At 40.4% G+C, this 18,808-nt stretch overlaps 1 protein-coding gene across 4 annotated transcripts in view; it reads left to right on the top strand.

Annotated features, from left to right (window-relative positions):
- msh3 (mutS homolog 3 (E. coli)) overlaps nucleotides 1-18,808 on the top strand; it is a 149,953-nt gene that overhangs the window by 41,894 nt on the left and 89,251 nt on the right. For all 4 annotated transcript variants that reach the window (XM_034170665.1, XM_034170663.1, XM_034170664.1 and 1 more), the window contains exons 11-14: nucleotides 866-950; nucleotides 1,583-1,692; nucleotides 11,711-11,843; nucleotides 17,165-17,352. In XM_034170665.1, the coding sequence (XP_034026556.1) occupies nucleotides 866-950; nucleotides 1,583-1,692; nucleotides 11,711-11,843; nucleotides 17,165-17,352 (516 nt within the window). The remainder of the gene's footprint in view (nucleotides 1-865; nucleotides 951-1,582; nucleotides 1,693-11,710; nucleotides 11,844-17,164; nucleotides 17,353-18,808) is intronic.

Below are 18,808 nucleotides of genomic sequence, written 5' to 3'. Positions count from 1 at the left end.
TTACTCATATGGAGCCATTGCGAATCAGCTTCCTCCTTGAGCTATGACCTCCTCCCTAAGCCCACACACCTCAAGCAAACCTGAAAACACCAGCTCAGGAAGAACCTAACCAAGTCATGAAGTTCCACAGGGAGGTTGAACAGCATCAGACAGTTACTGTAGAGAGAACTAAACAGCCCAGACTGCTGAACTTAGGCCAAAACCTGTAAATGTTGGTTGACCTCTCTGAAGGCTTGTACTTTCTTACTCATGATAGAGGCACAATTTAATGTCCAGATATTGTAATTTAGCCCAGTGCATACAGATGTGTGTACCTCGTTGAACTAACCGTACTGTGGCAAGAGAGCTTTGTCAAGGAATGCAAAATGACTCAAGTCAAGCTCCTTTGAGCTATATTTGAAAAACCGAGACTGGTCCTGCCCTTGAAGTCAGTTGCCTTGGCTTCATCACTAGATCGGCAATGTCCTTCCTGTCAAACTCTGGACCCGGACCCTCCAAGAATTCAGTGATTAAACATCAAGTCTTTCCAAGAAGAAGTGGTGGCAGCATCTAACTGCCCCTGGCAAACAATGCACAGTGTTTCACACAACTAAGCATGTACTGACCAAGGATGCAGTTTCATTGGTACTGCACTGAAACTGGCAGAGATTTTTCATATCTGCTACCTGGGATTACAACAGCCCCAGGTCAAGGTGATGGCTTGCAGTTGGCATTTGAAGCCTTTGTGTGATGTTCTCGCACTTGGTGTTTCGGTACTAACCCTCAAATGTAAAAAAACAAACAAACAAAAAAAAAACTTTTCTGACAATGAAAGTTGAGTTTTTGCTGATGTGACAGTGTAGTTATGATCCCGTGCTTCTTGCAGTTCATTTCGGCATTTGTCCTGTGAGTCTGAGGGGATGAGTCTCAGTGCTGCTACAATTAGGAACTTGGAAATTCTCACCAATCAGGTAAACACATATCACAGCTTGTCATGATGACTTATTTAAAACATTGAATGGGTCCAAGACATTTCTGTTACATCTTTGACACTATACTGTTATATTTAAACCACCTTAGATTGTGCCATTTTTGTGCTCACTTCATAGAACTGTGTCAACCCAAATGAGAAAACACTTTCCTTATACTAGACATGAAAATCATCTGGCTATTTTTTTTGTACTGTTTGCATAAATTGGTTATCCATGATTGCTAAATTTGTTTGAACCAAAATAAAGCTCAGTGACTTGTCAAGCTTGTGTAGGTGACAGCACAGAAGTTCAGCACAATTTCTGTGGTGTGCATGTCTGTCATGCGTATCACACACACACACACACACACACACACACACATGCACACGCACTTCAAATGTGCCTTTGCAGTTGGAAGACCTCTTGCAGCCTTCTCACTTTTCTGTGTTTGGCTTCCATCACTTTCTCACTTGTTAATAATGTCAGGGCGGCATTCTGCTTCCTCTCTTGATGTCATTTGGCACATTCAGGCTGTCACCTTCTGCTCGAACTTCTGGCATCATGTGGGCTTTGGGTAATGTACAAGTTGTGGGTATGTGCGCACAATTTAGTGTGTATTATTTCCATGACAGACAGATGGTGATGTGAAGGGCAGCTTGCTGTGGGTGTTGGACCATACTCGCACTCCGTTTGGGAAAAGACTGATGAGGAAGTGGGTGAGCCACCCACTCACAGACTCAAAGTGAGTAGAGAAGACCCTTGACCTCTCATGACCAAACTGCTTTGTTTTTTTGTTTTTGCTATGAATGATGGTTTTCAGGCATGCTGTGCCTCCAAGGCTTTGTACCATCGATGCCTATTTACTCTCTAGATGGAAGGATGGGGCAATTCGCTCATTCGCTGACTGTTGCCAGAGCGCCACCATCTTGGTTAGCGTCTAACAACCAGACATCAATAGAAATCAACGTGGACATGATCAATGTTTTTAAGAGAGTTTCAGGATAAATCTGCATTTTCTGTGCTATTACTGTGCTGTTACATTTATTCAAACTCAGTCCCACATTTGTACAGCCACTATTTGTCAAAACAAATACAGAAGAGGATCAGATTCTTTATATAATAGACTTTAATGAATTTGTATAGAAAATAATACCATCAGATTGTCAAACACACTGTCTGCCACAACATGAGATACTAGTCTGATCCTTAATTAATTTCATTATAAAGTTAAGTTAAAGATGGAAAATAATCAGGGGTGAAAGTAAGAGCTTCACACGCTCACATCATATTAGAGATATTAATATTAAAGACTGCTCTTAACCCACCTGCAGCGCCGCTGTTATGGAGCGCTTCTCCGCAGAAATATCAAATAAAATAAATAAAATGAAACAGCTACGCCAGTCAGGGTGAAAGTAAGATTATTCAATAATTTTTGGACCAAGTTGATAGAAATCTGAAAAACACTACACTGGAATGTAGATTATATCATAGAGAAATTAATCTCATTCATGTATATTCTTACACAACCCCAATTCCAGTTAAGTTGGAGCGTTGTGTAAAATGTAAATAAAAACAGAATACAATGATTTGCAAATCCTCTTCAACCTATATTAAATTGAATACACCACAAAGACAAGAAATTTAATGTTCAAACTGCAAATATTTGCTCATTTTGAAATGGATGCCTCCAACACATTATAATAATAATTTGTTATAATAAATAATAATAATAATAATAAAAATAATAATAAACAGCGCAATTACAATAGGGTCCTCGTAGGACTTTTTCCTACTCGGGCCCTAATGAAGTTGGGACGTTGTGTAAAATGTAAATAAAAACAGAATGCAATGATTTGCATTATTCAACTGAATACACCACAAAGACAAGATATTTAATGTTCAGCCTGATAGACTTTATTGTTTTTGTGCAAATATTTGTTCATTTTGAAAGGGATGCCTGCAACACGTTTCAAAAAAGTTGGGATGGGGCAACAAAAGACTAGGAAAGTTGATGAATGCTCAAAGAACACCTAATTGGAAACAGGTGAATGTGATCATGATTGGGTATAAAAGGAGCATCCCCAAAAGGTTCAGCCATTCACAAGCACAGATGGGGCCAAGATCACCACATTGTGAACAACTGCATGAAAAAAATCATCCAAGAGTTTAAGAACAATGTTTCTCAATGTTCAGTTACAGGGAATTTAGGGATTCCATCATCTATAGTCCATAATATAATCAGAAGATTCAGAGAATCTGGAGAACTTTCTACACGCAATCGGCAAGGCCGAAAACCAACATTAAATGCCCGTGACCTTCAATCCCTCATGCGGCACTGCATTAAAAACTGACATCATTGTGTAAAGGATCTTACCGCGTGGGCTCAGGAACACTTCAGAAAACCATTGTCAGTTAACACAGTTCGTCTCTACATCTACAAGTTCAAGTTAAAACTCTACCATGCAAAGCGAAAGCCATACATCAACAACATCCAGAAACGCTGCCACCTTCTCTGGGCCTGAGCTCATTTGAAATGGACAGACGCAAAGTAGAAAAGTGTGCTGTGATCTGATGAGTCCACATTTCAAATTGTTTTTGGAAATCATGGACGTTGTGTCCTCCGGACAAAAGAGGAAAAAGACCATCCAGATTGTTACCAGTGCAAAGTTCAAAAGCCAGCATCTGTGATGGTATGGGTTTGTATTAGTGCCCATGGCATTTGTAACTTATACATCTGTGATGGCACCATAAATGCTGAAAGGTGCATCCAGGTTTTGGAGCAACACATGCTGCCATCCAAGCCACGTTTTTTTCAGGGGCGTCCCTGCTTATTTCAGTAAGACAATGCCAAGCCACATTCTGCACATGTTACAACAGCGTGGCTTCGTAGTAAAAGAGTGCGGGTACTAGACTGGGGGTACTGCGGGTACTAGACTGGCCTGCCTGCAGTCCAGATCTGTTGCCCATTGAAAATATGTGACACATTATGAAGCGCAAATACAACAACGGAGACCCCAGACTGTTCAACAACTGAAGTCTTGCATCAAGCACGAATGGGAAATAAGTCCACCTACAAAGCTTCAACAATTTTTGACAAAATTTTTGACAAAACAAAATTGACAAACTCACTGACTGAATGCCACACTACTATTATTGTGAACACCCCCCTTTTCTATTTTTTTTTTTTTTTACTAATAGCCCAATTTCATAGCCTTAAGAGTGTGCATATCATGAATGCTTTGTCTTGTTGGATTTGTGAGAATCTATTGAATCTACTGGTACCTTGTTTCCCATGTAACAATAAGAAATATACTCAAAACCTGGATTAATCTTTTTAGTCACATAGCACTACTATTATTCTGAACACTACTGTACGTGTAGAAATTTCTCCAGATTCTCTGAATCATCTGATTATATTATGGACTGTAGATGATGGAATCCCTAAATTCCTTGCAATTGAACGTTGAGAAACATTGTTCTTAAACTGTTGGACTATTTTTTCACGCAGTTGTTCACAAAGTGGTGATTCTCACCCCATCTTTGTAACGGCTGAGACTTTTGGGGATGCTCCTTTTATACCCAATCATGACACTCACAATTAATGTCCTCAGTTCCCAAATGCTTATTGAGTGTTGTTAGAAGGAAAGGTGATGTAACACAGTGGTAAACATACCACTGTCCCAGCTTTTTTGAAACGTGTTGCAGGCAACCATTTCAAAATGAGAAAATATTTACACAAAAACAATAAAGCCTATCAGTTTGAACATTAAATATCTTGTCTTTTTGGTGTATTCAATTGAATATAGGTTGAAGAGGATTTGCAAATCATTGTATTCTGTTTTTAATTACATTTTACACAATATCCCAACTTCATTGGAATTGGGGTTGTACATATATTGTAGTGGTTTTTCTTTATGGATACAAGTAGGAAACCTGAGCCATCTTCGTGGAGCAGAAGGGTCTTCAGTGCAAGAACTGTACAGCTTTTCATTCGTTATTCACAGTCTCAGAGATTCACCCAAAAAAAACTGCATAGTGTAGGGGTGTCTGAAGCATGCAGGTGTGAAGAAGCTACAGGCCACAAATATAACACCAACACAGTTTGTCACAGACATTTGCTGCACACCTTTATGTAATGTATAAATACCGTATTTACTCATTATTACTCTTTATTAAAGCTCCCCCCCAATTAAAACTCTCCCTGATTTTTTTCTGACACATTGCATGTAGTGAAATTTTGAAATCCTGAGAGAACAGATTAAAATGAAAATGAAATAGTCCTACTTCACTGCCACAAACTCTCATCAAGTCTGTTCTGGTTTCCATGTTGTTTATGCACCTGCTGTGCCTCGTATTTCAGAATCTTCCCTTTCACGCAAACACGTGCCATTCTCCTTTCCTGGAACCATTTTATCAGCTCCTCTTCAATGTCCTGATAATGCACTTTCATTCCCCACCAGGCAGCCATTTTGCTGTTTTGGGCAAGGTTGCAAGCTTATCCTTGTTCCTACACCACTCCCGGACGTGTTTCCTACAGATGAGGAAAATCCAAGCAGCATGGTGCTTCCCCTTCTCTTCTGCTTCTTTCATGACTTTTAGCTTGAACACTGCCAAGTAGCCAATTGACTTCACCTACAACACAGACAGCTGCCATGTCCAGAAGTTCTCTGATGACTCCGTCATTGTGGGTCGCGTGTCTGAGGGGAACGAGCTGGAGTACCGGTCGGTCATCACAGACTTCGTGGACTGGTGTGAGCGCACCCATTTGTGTCTCAACACCAGTAAGATGAAGGAGATGGTGATCGGCTTCAGGAGGAAACCACCACCTCACCCACCGGTGAACATCCAGGGGGAGGACATAAAGACTGTGGACAGTCTCAAATACCTGGGTGTTCACCTCAACAGCAAACTGGACTGGACTCACAACACAGATGCCCTGTACAAAAAAAGCCAGAGTCGCCTCCACCTCCTGAGGAGACTGACATCCTTTGGAGTGAGCAGGCCTCTGCTTAAGACCTCCTACGACTCTGTTGTAGTTTCTGCTCCCCTCTATGCTGTCATCGGTTGGGCCCCAGGCAGCACAGAGCGGGAGAGAAAGAGACTGAACAAGCTGGTCAGGAAGTCCAGCTTTGTCCTGGGCTGTCCTCTGGAGTCTCTGGAGGAGGTGGCTGAGAGGAGGGTGTTAACCAAGCTCAAATCCATCATGAACAACTCCTCTCACCCTCTGCACCGGACTGTAGTGGAGCTGACCAGCTCGTTCAGTGACAGACTCAGTGCAAGAAGGAACGATACCACAGGTTGTTGAACGATACCACAGGTTGTTCCTCCCTGCTGCTGTCAGACTGTACAGTAACACTGTGAAATAACCACATGCAATAATATGTCCACAAATCACGTGCAATATCAATATTAATACGTCCACATATCATGTGCAATAACAACTCGTTTACAAATCCCAGCACTAATGTCACCTTACCACATCTAAACTCCATTTCACATATTGGAAAGAAGATGCTCCTATCTCCTATCTCCCTTTCAATCCCAATCATGTTTATATATATGCATATGTATATGTGTATGTGTATAGGTATGTGTGTGCATATGGGTATGCGTGTATGGGTGTATATGTATGTGTATGTATGTTTATATATACTCAACAAAAATATAAACGCAACACTTTTGGTTTTGCTCCCATTTTGTATGAGATGAACTCAAAGATCTAAAACTTTTTCCACATACACAATATCACCATTTCCCTCAAATATTGTTCACAAACCAGTCTAAATCTGTGATAGTGAGCACTTCTCCTTTGCTGAGATAATCCATCCCACCTCACAGGTGTGCCATACCAAGATGCTGATTAGACACCATGATTAGTGCACAGGTGTGCCTTAGACTGCCCACAATAAAAGGCCACTCTGAAAGGTGCAGTTTTGTTTTATTGGGGGGGGATACCAGTCAGTATCTGGTGTGAGTGACCACCATTTGCCTCATGCAGTGCAACACATCTCCTTCGCATCATCCGTGAAGAGAACACCTCTCCAACGTGCCAAACGCCAGCGAATGTGAGCATTTGCCCACTCAAGTCGGTTACGACGACGAACTGGAGTCAGGTCGAGACCCCGATGAGGACGACGAGCATGCAGATGAGCTTCCCTGAGACGGTTTCTGACAGTTTGTGCAGAAATTCTTTGGTTATGAAAACCGATTGTTTCAGCAGCTGTCCGAGTGGCTGGTCTCAGACGATCTTGGAGGTGAACATGCTGGATGTGGAGGTCCTGGGCTGGTATGGTTACACGTGGTCTGCGGTTGTGAGGCTGGTTGGATGTACTGCCAAATTCTCTGAAACGCCTTTGGAGACGGCTTATGGTAGAGAAATGAACATTCAATACACGAGCAACAGCTCTGGTTGACATTCCTGCTGTCAGCATGCCAACTGCACGCTCCCTCAAATCTTGCGACATCTGTGGCATTGTGCTGTGTGATAAAACTGCACCTTTCAGAGTGGCCTTTTATTGTGGGCAGTCTAAGGCACACCTGTGCACTAATCATGGTGTCTAATCAGCATCTTGGTATGGCACACCTGTGAGGTGGGATGGATTATCTCAGCAAAGGAGAAGTGCTCACTATCACAGATTTAGACTGGTTTGTGAACAATATGTGAGGGAAATGGTGATATTGTGTATGTGGAAAAAGTTTTAGATCTTTGAGTTCATCTCATACAAAATGGGAGCAAAACCAAAAGTGTTGCGTTTATATTTTTGTTGAGTATATAAGTTGCTTCAGAATACATCACAGGACCTTTTATCGCCAAACATGAATATTGTATTTTTTAAAGGTGTAAAGTGACCATACATATTAGCTATTGATACATTTTAGATATGTGTAAATTTTCATTAAATATTATAAGCACCTTAAGTTTAAATTTAATGTGCATTAAGTTTTAAAGGTTTTATGCAGTACTGCATGTCATTTATTAGAGTTTTCACTAGTGTCACACAGGACTTTGAAAATGTTAGAGATTTTAAATCCAAATTGTTCAGAAAATCAAGAATGATTTTTACCTTATTTATCCTCAACCGTAAGATGTTAATCAGCTTCGGCAGTTCCTGAAAGCACTGGATATTCAAAGTTGTTGGTATTTTTATCCCAGTGTGTGACTTTTTTTTTTCTTTTCAGCTCCAAAGTTGACTAGCAAAGTATTATGTGTTGCTTCAAGATGCTATCCTTTTACATGGTTTATCAAATCTATTTTGGAGATGCATTTCTAAATGAATTCCCAACAAAATTTGATAACGTGAAAAGAAAACTAACACATCAGCTAACTTGGGTTTTTGGTGGAATTTTGCTAAATGTTAACCTGCCACAATGATACATAATGCAGGTCGTGCTGCTTTGACATTAAAATAGTTTTATTGTGAAGTGCGGTCAAGAAAATTAGTTCCCAGCAGCAGTTTTACATTTAAATTGCTACTTGTAGCACAGAAACCTGCACACTGCACAATGTTGGGGTAACCCAGGGGATGCAAAACGACCCAAAAGCAGCACAGAGCGGTAATGGTACGGTGTAACATCAGGCGAAACCCACAGTCTGCGCTTGCAGTTACATAGAATGCAGTACTCAGTGATTGCAGTATTATTGCTATTTGTTCTGCATTGCTTTGAAGAATAAAGCGTTTCTCATTTCATTTCATAAGTTAGAATCTTGAAAGGCACAAATGTAGCACATATACAGTAAGTCGGTATCAGGTAGCTCTTTCTTCACCAAGTGTCTGAAACTTACTCTGCATACTGATACCTATTAATTATATTATTGCTGTAGTATCTGCAGTGTAATATGTTATTATCCAAATATTGATTGTGTAATTTGTGTGTTTCACCCTCTCCCCACAGTGAGCAGGGATTACAGCTGTGGATTGAAAACTGCTGTCAGATTACAGAGACAGCTCCTCGACACAATTCAGCATCACTAAACCCCAGATTATACCCAATAACTGCCAGACACACAACGCAGCAATACAGTACACAAAACATTGACAGTATTTTTATGAGTGAATAAGAATGTTGTGTCTGTTTAAGTAATTGTTAAGGCTGTTGTTTATTTGGTTTTGGCTTTGGTTTTGGCTTTCTGGTTTACGCTTTTTGTAGCAGCATAAGTACTGAGCCTGTTCGTGTAAAGCATTTAGTTCAGTTGGTCTGACTGTACTTTGAAATATGCTGAGAATTTGTGGGATCCCAGTAACTTGCTGGACTTCATAATCTGCCTTTGCACAGATACTGTCAGTGCTGTGTGGGGCGGGGGCAGAATGGCTGGCTACTTCTCAGGGAATACTGGTGTTGGCCTCTTTATAGATATAATGAGTGCTAAATTCTGTAGGCTTTCCAGACATTTTGCATTGGGATTGAGAATGTTTTGCAGGTGATTTAATAAGAATAATTGCGCAAATGACAGTGGGTGGTAACATGATGTAGACATTCGTATGTAAATGAGGATTTTGTGTGTGTGTTAATGACCAAGTGCAAAATTAAATTCAGTCAGTCACTTGTAGGTATACACACAATAACACAAACATTCACATTTTAATGGAAAACATTTATTGAACACTGGCCAAGTAAAAAATGAATATGCCTTCATAATATTTTATCAATGGAGGTGCACAGTTTTTGGCACAAGTCCACACTCGGCTCCACTTGCATTAACTTTCAGTTTAAGGTGGCAATCTTCAAATGTGGATGATCACTCTGTTGTTAACACATTCTCTTTACCTTCACAAGATGTCGAATGAAAACACGTGAACACAGAGCTGTCCGCAGTCCTGACCATATACTTGTGCTGATGCTGTCAACCCCTGGGTGCAGTGACATGCTGGAGCTGAACAGATGCGCACAGCACAGATGTGAATACATAATAAGGCATAATGAGTTTCCTGTTAAATTTTTTTTAGGCAGTTGGTGTTTTGTTTTGTTATAGGCCACTATAAATGACTGTTTAGTTGTGGTGTTTTGTCATAAAAGATTGAGTGAAAATAAAGAAATGCAAACCCAAACAGCTCATGGGGAATGACTGAATCAAATTTATGCATGTCTGCCTTTATTGCAGAACACTTTGTATATTTATATGTGCTGAATTATGCTGCGTTTACACATAGGCATGGCGCGTTACCAATGTCATATTTGCTTCATTCTTGGCACATTCCTGACATTCTTAATGTGATTTAACGCATTTGAATAGGTTTCTTAATAATGCGTGTTGGAGCGTGATATTTGTGATTTTCGTGGAGCATGTTTTTGGCTGTCAAAAAATCTTCCACGAATGTCACGCACCATCCTCATTTCGCCTCATGTCTTGGAGGTTGCAACTGAGCGTGTTGATCCGTCTTGATTAGTGGTGATCCTTAATAGAGTGTGACAGTGTTCTTCTCTGACATGTGCACATTTAAACCCTGCTGCACCGTGTTCAGTTCCATTGCTGCAGTATGCTGAAGAAGGACAGTGACGCCAAGTCGGCTAAAAGTCTCGTTCCAATGCTCATCAGTATGCTCATGCAGGTGTTCCATCTGCTGTTGCTGCTGTGCCAGATGTTTGGGAAAATGAGCAAGACGAGAGCCGCATGGAGCCACACATCTGGTTCTCTCCGTCTCCTCCTCCTGTCTGCGTCACTCCATGGCACAGAGCCCAACTAAGCATGCAATCACAAAGTTTTGCTGTGGATTAATCTAGATTTTGAGGAGCAAACTGGAGTGATCTGAATTGTTCAGCAGCAGATGGTAGGATGAATATGGGTGGGTGTGTTTGTGGAGACAATTCGCCTCATTCACAACGTGACAGAACGTAACGATGTGCTGTTGCGCGCAGTCGTGAGGAACATTATTTTTGACCGTGTGTAATGGTTCCTGATAATTCACCAGCAACATGTGCCATTAATCGTAACGCGTGGTAACAGGTTGCAGAAGTTCTGAGGACACTTGATGCCTCTGCCTCAAATCATCACATTCGTGATCAGTGGCCAAAAATGTATACTTTGTGGCATTCGTGACTTGTTGTCGTTATGTGTAAATGCACCATTACAGACACAGTTTCACCTCCTGAAATTGCTTTTAGCCTTGATAAATCGTATTGTGTGTGTAAACCTTATCTATTTGTATGTTCAAAACCCACAATGTTGCACACTCAAGTGGACACACCCCAAATTGCATATGCATGAAATCAAATATGATAAATGGAGGATGTGCTCTATTTTGCGCATTGGGAAGACTCTATCTCTGGTGTGCACCATTTGTAAATCAGTATGCATGGTTGTTTTTAATGCTGTGTTTGCACATGTTTTTACACAGGCAAACTTTTAATAATTCAATCTGTATATGTAAAATGCAAGTTGCTTATTGATGTAAGATTAATCTGTTGATTTACTGTTTTTATAGGTCAAAAAGCAAAATTTATTTGAGGCCAGACACCTGCCCTTCAGCTAGTTTTGTGATAACACTGTTTTTGATTAATCCTGCTAAGGAACCAGGTGTATATGTCTGTCATGCATATGACACAGACAGACACACACATGCGGTACAGCTGATAGTGTCACCTCTTCTTTCAGACTCATCACTGGATTTATGAAGAAACTAATCAGTGGCCATCATCTGCTCTGCCTTTGATGCTCCTTTCTATCATTCACTTTTTGCCATTGTGGCTTTTTAAATGATACGCTTCATGTGCTGATGACTCCTCTTTATTTCTGTTTCCTTGGCTCCTTCTCTTGAGCACAGGTCTATCTCAGAGAGGCAGGAGGCGCTGCAGGAGATTCTGCGGTCGGAGTCTCTCACTTTAAATTCCATCAAAACTCTGCTGTCACATTTGCCAGACCTGGAGAGAGGCATCTGCAGCATATACCACAAAAAGGTAAATGAATAAATATTAGTGGGACAAAAACAACAACAACAAACCTTGGCTCAAAGCAGAACTGTAAAAGTTGTGTCTTTTTAAAAATTTCCAAATAATCATTCATCCCTGGTGGCTGCCAGTGAAATTAAGATCTTATTTTATTATTATTTTGTGTGTGTGCGCGTGCGTGCGTGCATGCTTGGCCATGGCCATCACTTCTCCCTGTTACTGCATTATATTAGTCATCAACTAAGATCTGCTGGTGCGGTGATTGTGCTAGTTTATTAAGACAAACAAACTGTGGATTATTTAGGTATGAAAACATAGATGGCTGTGCCTACACAGATCCAGCTGACTATGTCATGGTTACTTGCATCGTTGGACTCAATTCTAATGATGTTTTTAACAATATCACATTTTAAAATATCACACAAAAACCAGAGATAACTGACATTTGCCGTTTGGTGCCTGGTTTCTTCCAAACATGAGGCTTGACATTCATGCCAAAGACTTCAATCTTTGTCTCATCACAGCAGAAAAGTTTGTTCCTCATGGTCTGAGAGTCCTTCAGGTGCCTTTTGGCAAGCACCATGTTTGCTGTCATGTGCTTTTTACTAAGGAGTGTCTTACATCTGGCCACTCTACCATATAGGCCTGATTGGTGGATTGCTGCAGAGATGTTTGTCCTTCTGAAAGCTTCTCCTCTCTGCACAGAGGATGCTAGAGCTCTGACACGTTCTTGGTCACCTCCCTAACTAAGGCCCTTCTCCCCCGATTACTCAGTTTAGACGTGTGGCCAGCTCTAGGAAGAGTCCTGGTGCATCCAAACTTATTCCATTTATGGATGATGGAGGTGCCTTTGCTCATTGGGAACTTCAAAGCAGCAGAAATTCCTTTGACTTCATGCTTGGTTTATGCTCTGAAATGCACTGTCAGGTGTGGGACCTTATATGTAGACAGGTGTGTGTCTTTCCAAATCATGCCCAGTCAACTGAATTTACCCCAGGTGGACTCCAGTTAAGCTATAAAAACACCTCAAGGATGATAAGTGGAAACAGGATGCACCTGAGCTCAGTTGTGAGCTTCATGGCAAAGGCTGTGAATACTTATGTCTGTGATTTCTTAGTTAGATTTTTGTTGTTGTTTTTTTTGTTTTTTTTTTGTATTTTTAATAAATTTGCAAAAATCTCAAAATACTTCTTTCATATTGTCATAATGGGGTATAGTGTGTAGAAGTTTGAGGGGCAAAAAAGAATTTCATCCATTTTGGAATAAGGCCGTAACATAACAAACTGGAAAAAGTGAAGCGCTGTGAATACTTTGCGGATGAACTGCAATGGAGGATGGCAAGCTCATGGGCTCGACTCTTTGTCCTTCTGGGTTCCAAAAAGAGCATCACGGGAGACAAAATGGCAGTGTCTGATTAACACAATACACCATTACTTGTGACTCCTATTAACCTTTGACTCTGTACTTACGCAGTAACATTACTCAAAGAAAGCAGAAGCTTGATGATTTAAACTGATTGCATAATCAAGTTATGATTAGTGGTGATGGTTTCATTTTTTCAAGCACATTGTGGGATTCAGAGCGCAGCACTACATGTGTCTATAAAGCTGCAGTTCATGAAAAGTAAACTATATTCATTTGTGCTAAATTTGTAGCCATGAATCAGAGTCTGTCTAACCTTACCTGAAGGTGATGGTAAACAGAAATAAATAAATGTTTTACCATATGTGTAGTGCTTGAAATCAGCTGACATGATTTGTTTTTGTGATCTCCCTCCCACCGGGAATGGTTGTTGGCTGTACTGCTTTAAGCTTGGCTGTCATATCAGTCTAGATGAGATTTAGTGGTCTAATCTCCCTGGTCTGCAGCCTCCCCATGCAATAGAAAATACAGATATAAATATACAAACAAATCGAGGGACATTCATGAGAGTGCATGCCTCCATCAAGGTCATGGAAATTACACTTTTAGAATTACCTTGCTCTACCCCCTTTAACAGTATGTACCCTTATATGTAATAGATTTTATGCCGGGCTACACCTTATAACACAGGTCTTCAATTCTTTCCAGAACGGGCTGAGAAGTGCAGGTGTTTTTTTTTTTTTGTTTTTTTTTTGCAATCACCCACTCCACCAGGTGATTTCACTGATTATCATCATTTTGAGCAGATGAAATCAGTTAATCAGTAAAATCACCTGGTGGAGTGGGTGGTTGCAAAGAAAACCTGCACCCTCTCGGCCCTTTCTGGAATTTGTTGAAGACCTCTCTCTACCTTATAACTTTAACATGCCCTGTTTGACAACTTTAATGAAACTTTCTTCATTTACTGATTTCAATTTTTTTTCAATTTATCTTCATTTATATAGCGCCAAATCACAACAGAGTTGTCTCAAGGTGCTTCACACAAGTAAGGTTTAACCTTACTAGCCCCCAGAGCAGCAGTGGTAAGGAAAAACTCCCTCTGAGGAAGAAACCTCAAGCAGACCAAACTCAAAGGGGTGACCCTCTGCTTGGGCCATGCTACAGACACAAATTACAGAACAATTCATAAGTTGGAGAGCCCTAATGCTGGACTTCGGTAAACCAGAAAATAGAACATTGCAGTAGTCCAATCTAGTCAATATTCGTGACAGCAATACCACATGCGAGAACCAAATCCATGGTATTTCCACTAATGTGCGTCGAGTCCTGAATGTTTTGCCGAAATCCTAATGCATCCACAGTTTCCGTAAATGATTTGCAGATGGGATCAGAAGGCTTATTTATATGAACATTAAAGTCAGCAATGATGAGAATGTTATCTGCACTTGTTGACAAGTTACAGATCAACGCACCAAATTCATCTAAGAATTCAGAATATGGGCCAGGAGGCCTATATACAGTGATGAAGTAATACGGCTGATTTTTATTCTTCTGACCTTGGCAATGCGTAATATCCTGTTCATAGTGGAGAATCAGATGCTCAAACGAGTTATATTTGTGACCCCCAACAGCTAATAAGCTAAACCTAGATTTAGAAATAAGAGCAACACCTCCGCCTTGTTTTGCATCACGAGGGATGTGACTAAATGTATATGCTGGGCAGATTCAGTAGATTCTCACAAATCCAACAAGACCAAGCATTCATGATATGCACACTCTTAAGGCTATGAAATTGGGCTATTAGTAAAAAAAAAAGTAGAAAAGGGGGTGTTCACAATAATAGTAGTGTGGCATTGTCAGTGAGTTCATCAATTTTGTGGAACAAACAGGTGTGAATCAGGTGTCCCCTATTTAAGGATAAAGTCAGCACCTGTTGAACATGTGTTTCTCTTTGAAAGCCTGAGGAAAATGGGACGTTCAAGACTTTTCAAGACTAGTTTGATTAAAAAGTTGATTGGAGAGGGGAAAACTTATACGCAGATGCAAAAAATTATAGGCTGTTCATCTACAATGATCTCCAATGCTTTAAAATGGACACAAAAACCAGAGACGTGTGGAGGAAAACAGAAAACAACCATCAAAATGGATAGAAGAATAACCAGAATGGCAAAGGCTCACCCATTGATCAGCTCCAGGATGATCAAATACAGTCTGGAGTTAACTGTAAGTGCTGTGACAGTTAGAAGACGCCTGTGTGAAGCTAATTTATTTGCAAGAATCCCCCGCAAAGTCCCTCTGTTAAATAAAAGACGTGCAGAAGAGGTTACAGTTTGCCAAATAACACATCAACTGGCCTAAAGAGAAATGGAGGAATATTTTGTGCACTGATGAGAGTAAAATTGTTCTTTTTGGGTCCAAGGGCCGCAGACAGTTTGTGAGATGACCTCCAAACTCTGAATTCAAGCCACAGTTCACAGTGAAGACATTGAAGCATGGTGGTGCAAGCATCATGATATGAGCATGTTCCCACTATGGTGTTGGGCCTATATATCGCATACCAGGTATCATGGATCAGTTTGGATATGTCAAAATACTTGAAGAGGTCATGTTGCCTTATGCTGAAGAGCACATGCCCTTGAAATGGGTGTTTCAACAAGACAATGACCCCAAGCACACTAGTAAACGAGCAAAATCTTAATTCCAAACCAACAAAATTAATGCCTTGCAGATGTGAAGAAATCATGAAAAACTGTGGTTATACAACTAAATACTAGTTTAGTGATTCACAGGATTGCTAAAAAAGCAGTTTGAACATAATAGCTTTGAGTTTGTAGCGTCAACAACAGATGCTACTATTATTGTGAACACCCCCTTTTCTACTTTTTTTTTACTAATAGCCCAATTTCATAGCCTTAAAAGTGTGCATATCATGAATGCTTGGTCTTGTTGGATTTGTGAGAATCTACTGAATCTACTGGTACCTCGTTTCCCATGTAACAATAAGAAATATACTCAAAACCTGGATTAATCTTTTTAGTCACATAGCACTACTATTATTCTGAACACTACTGTATGTGCTGAGATATATATTAAGAAGTGACAGTAAACCTGATTCTGATTCAATTAAGTTTTCTTTAATACAGTGTGAAATCTAAATAAAAGTCATGCAAAGCGCTATAGATGCATTCTAGACCTTACCCGCCCCATGAGCAAGCACAGTGGCAAGGGAAAAACTCACCAATAGGTTTTTGTTATTTTTGAGGAAGAAGCCTAAAGCAGAACAGACTCAGTGTGGTGGCCACCTGCCATTCTGTCAAGACAGAACAGAAGAAGAACAAGTACAAAATAACAGAATATGTGGTGACTGATAAGGGGAAAGTGGCAACTGATACAATCAAATATAATTCATTGTGCCCAAAGGTAAGTGAATAGACAATAATAAAAAGGACAACAGATCAATTAGAGTTTCAGAGTACAAAGTGCATACACTCTGCATCTCTGTCAAAGTCTGATCTAAGTCATTCAGATACCAGAAATCCAGAATTATATGTCACACCAACTGTACCGTCCAGTGGTCCCAAAGGCATCCCATCACACACCCAAAGGACTTCGTGTGTAAAAGTGTGATGATGGTGAATTGGAGCTGATATTGGTGAGTTAGAGATAGATCAGAGTTGGCAAAGGCAGATTGAAAAATTGGGTATTTGGCAGCAATGGGAGCCCACGGTTGCAACTTATTCTCAGTAATGTTGAAAGCCATGGAGCAGCGTAGAGGGGGTCCACATTGCAACAGATCAGGCAGAAGTACAGATCTGAGCTAATGTGAAAAGGAAATAACAGTTTAACATTGGTAGAATATGTGTTTAAAATTGAAACTTCCTGTACATTTGACCTGCAGTATTGTTGGATGCTTATATTATATAGTCACTTACACTTGGTCTTCATTTTGATATGTGTGTGTCTTCTAGTCTTCCACTCAGGAGTTTTATCTCATTACGAGCAGTCTTTCTCAACTTGGGCTGAAGCTGCATTTCCTGTTACCTGCTGTACAATCACAGCTACACTCAGAGTTGCTTCGAACCCTTTTGCTCGACATTCCTGACCTACTAGTTCCTGTCCATGATTTTCTCAAGGTGCTGAATGAAAAGGCTGCCAAGTAAGTATCGTTAGTATGACCAGACTGAATGCAGGAAATGTTCTCTGAGATACCTGTAATGCAAAAACATTACACTGTGAAGAGTTATCTACAAGTCACATGGGCAACTTTTAGGATTCATTCACAAGTAAGGAAGGGAAGAATATTTTCTAGCTAAAGGTGAGATGGTGATGAAGGTTGAAGGTGATGAGGAGCCACCAGGACAGGGAGGATCCTCTAGCCATCCAATCATCTAAAATCCTTCCAGAACTAGGACATGTGGGGTCTGTGTGGTTTGACATGAGAAGTGGTGTAATCTGGAGCCGCCTATAGGCTGGAGATCACCATATGGATGAAAAATAGGTGATCCATTTGTGAATCCATTTATGTCGGACTTTACGGTTCACCTCTTGGATGTCTTTTGAGCCATTTGTCATGCAATATTGCTAATTTAGTGACTTTGTCGCTAAATTTAGTGACTATTCAGATCTCACTAGCAACTTTTTTCAAAAAAGTAATTAACAAGAAATCTAGCCACTTTTCCTGGTGTTATTGGAGACTAACAATAGACTAACCAAAGCACTCACAGGAGACCGTTCACCTCCTCAGCTTGCACAGAAAAGGAGGCAGATAACCAGCAACATGTTCCTTCATTTCATTGGCTGAGAGCTCTTTGCACTAAGTACTGAGGACTGATTGGCTCACACAGACGCAAGATAGGCTTGTTCCCACCTCTGTCTTCGCAACTGTACATGTTGTTTATTTTTTGCCACATAAAATTCTGTCCATAAATCATTTTTAGTCCGAGTGTTAAATGTTTTTTTCATGCAAAATTAAAGCAGAACAGCAAATTAATAAATGGTAAATGGACGGCTTTTCCATCTGCATCAGACGCTGAAAGCGGTTTACAATTATGCCTCACATTCACCCAATCACACAAACACACTCACACACCGATGTCAGGGTGCTGCCCTGCAAGACATAACGTGAACAACTTGGGGATTAAGGACCTTGCCCAAGGGCCCTTAGTGATTTTCCGGTCAGGCTGGGGTTTGAACCGAGGATCCTCTGGTCTGAAGCCCAACGCTTAACCACTAGACCATCACCTCCCCAAACATAAATAAATAAATGTCCCAACTGCCTGCTTGTCACTTCAATTCCAGCAGATTTTTCTTTGTCAAAATAAATCACTGCACTAAATACTAGAAAGTTCATTTGTAGTTCTTAACATATGATGTTAATCCTTTCCCCTACAACGTCAGTAATGTACACCTGGCTATTTACGCAAGTTAGGTGATGATGTCATTAGCGACTTCTTGCAACTTTTCGGACAGCCAATAGCGACTTTCCTTACTGAGAATTTGGCAACTGTGAACAACTGAACTCTATATGTATGTGGTTGCTTAGCAGCAGCATTTCTATCTCTGCTTGTTTGACAGTTCCTTCTTGTACTTTTGTTCTGTTTTTGTTAATATGG

This window comes from Thalassophryne amazonica, chromosome 5, assembly GCF_902500255.1.
Source record: "Thalassophryne amazonica chromosome 5, fThaAma1.1, whole genome shotgun sequence".
Classification (NCBI taxonomy): Eukaryota; Metazoa; Chordata; class Actinopteri; order Batrachoidiformes; family Batrachoididae; genus Thalassophryne; species Thalassophryne amazonica.
This window is presented reverse-complemented; position numbering and strand designations above follow the sequence as displayed.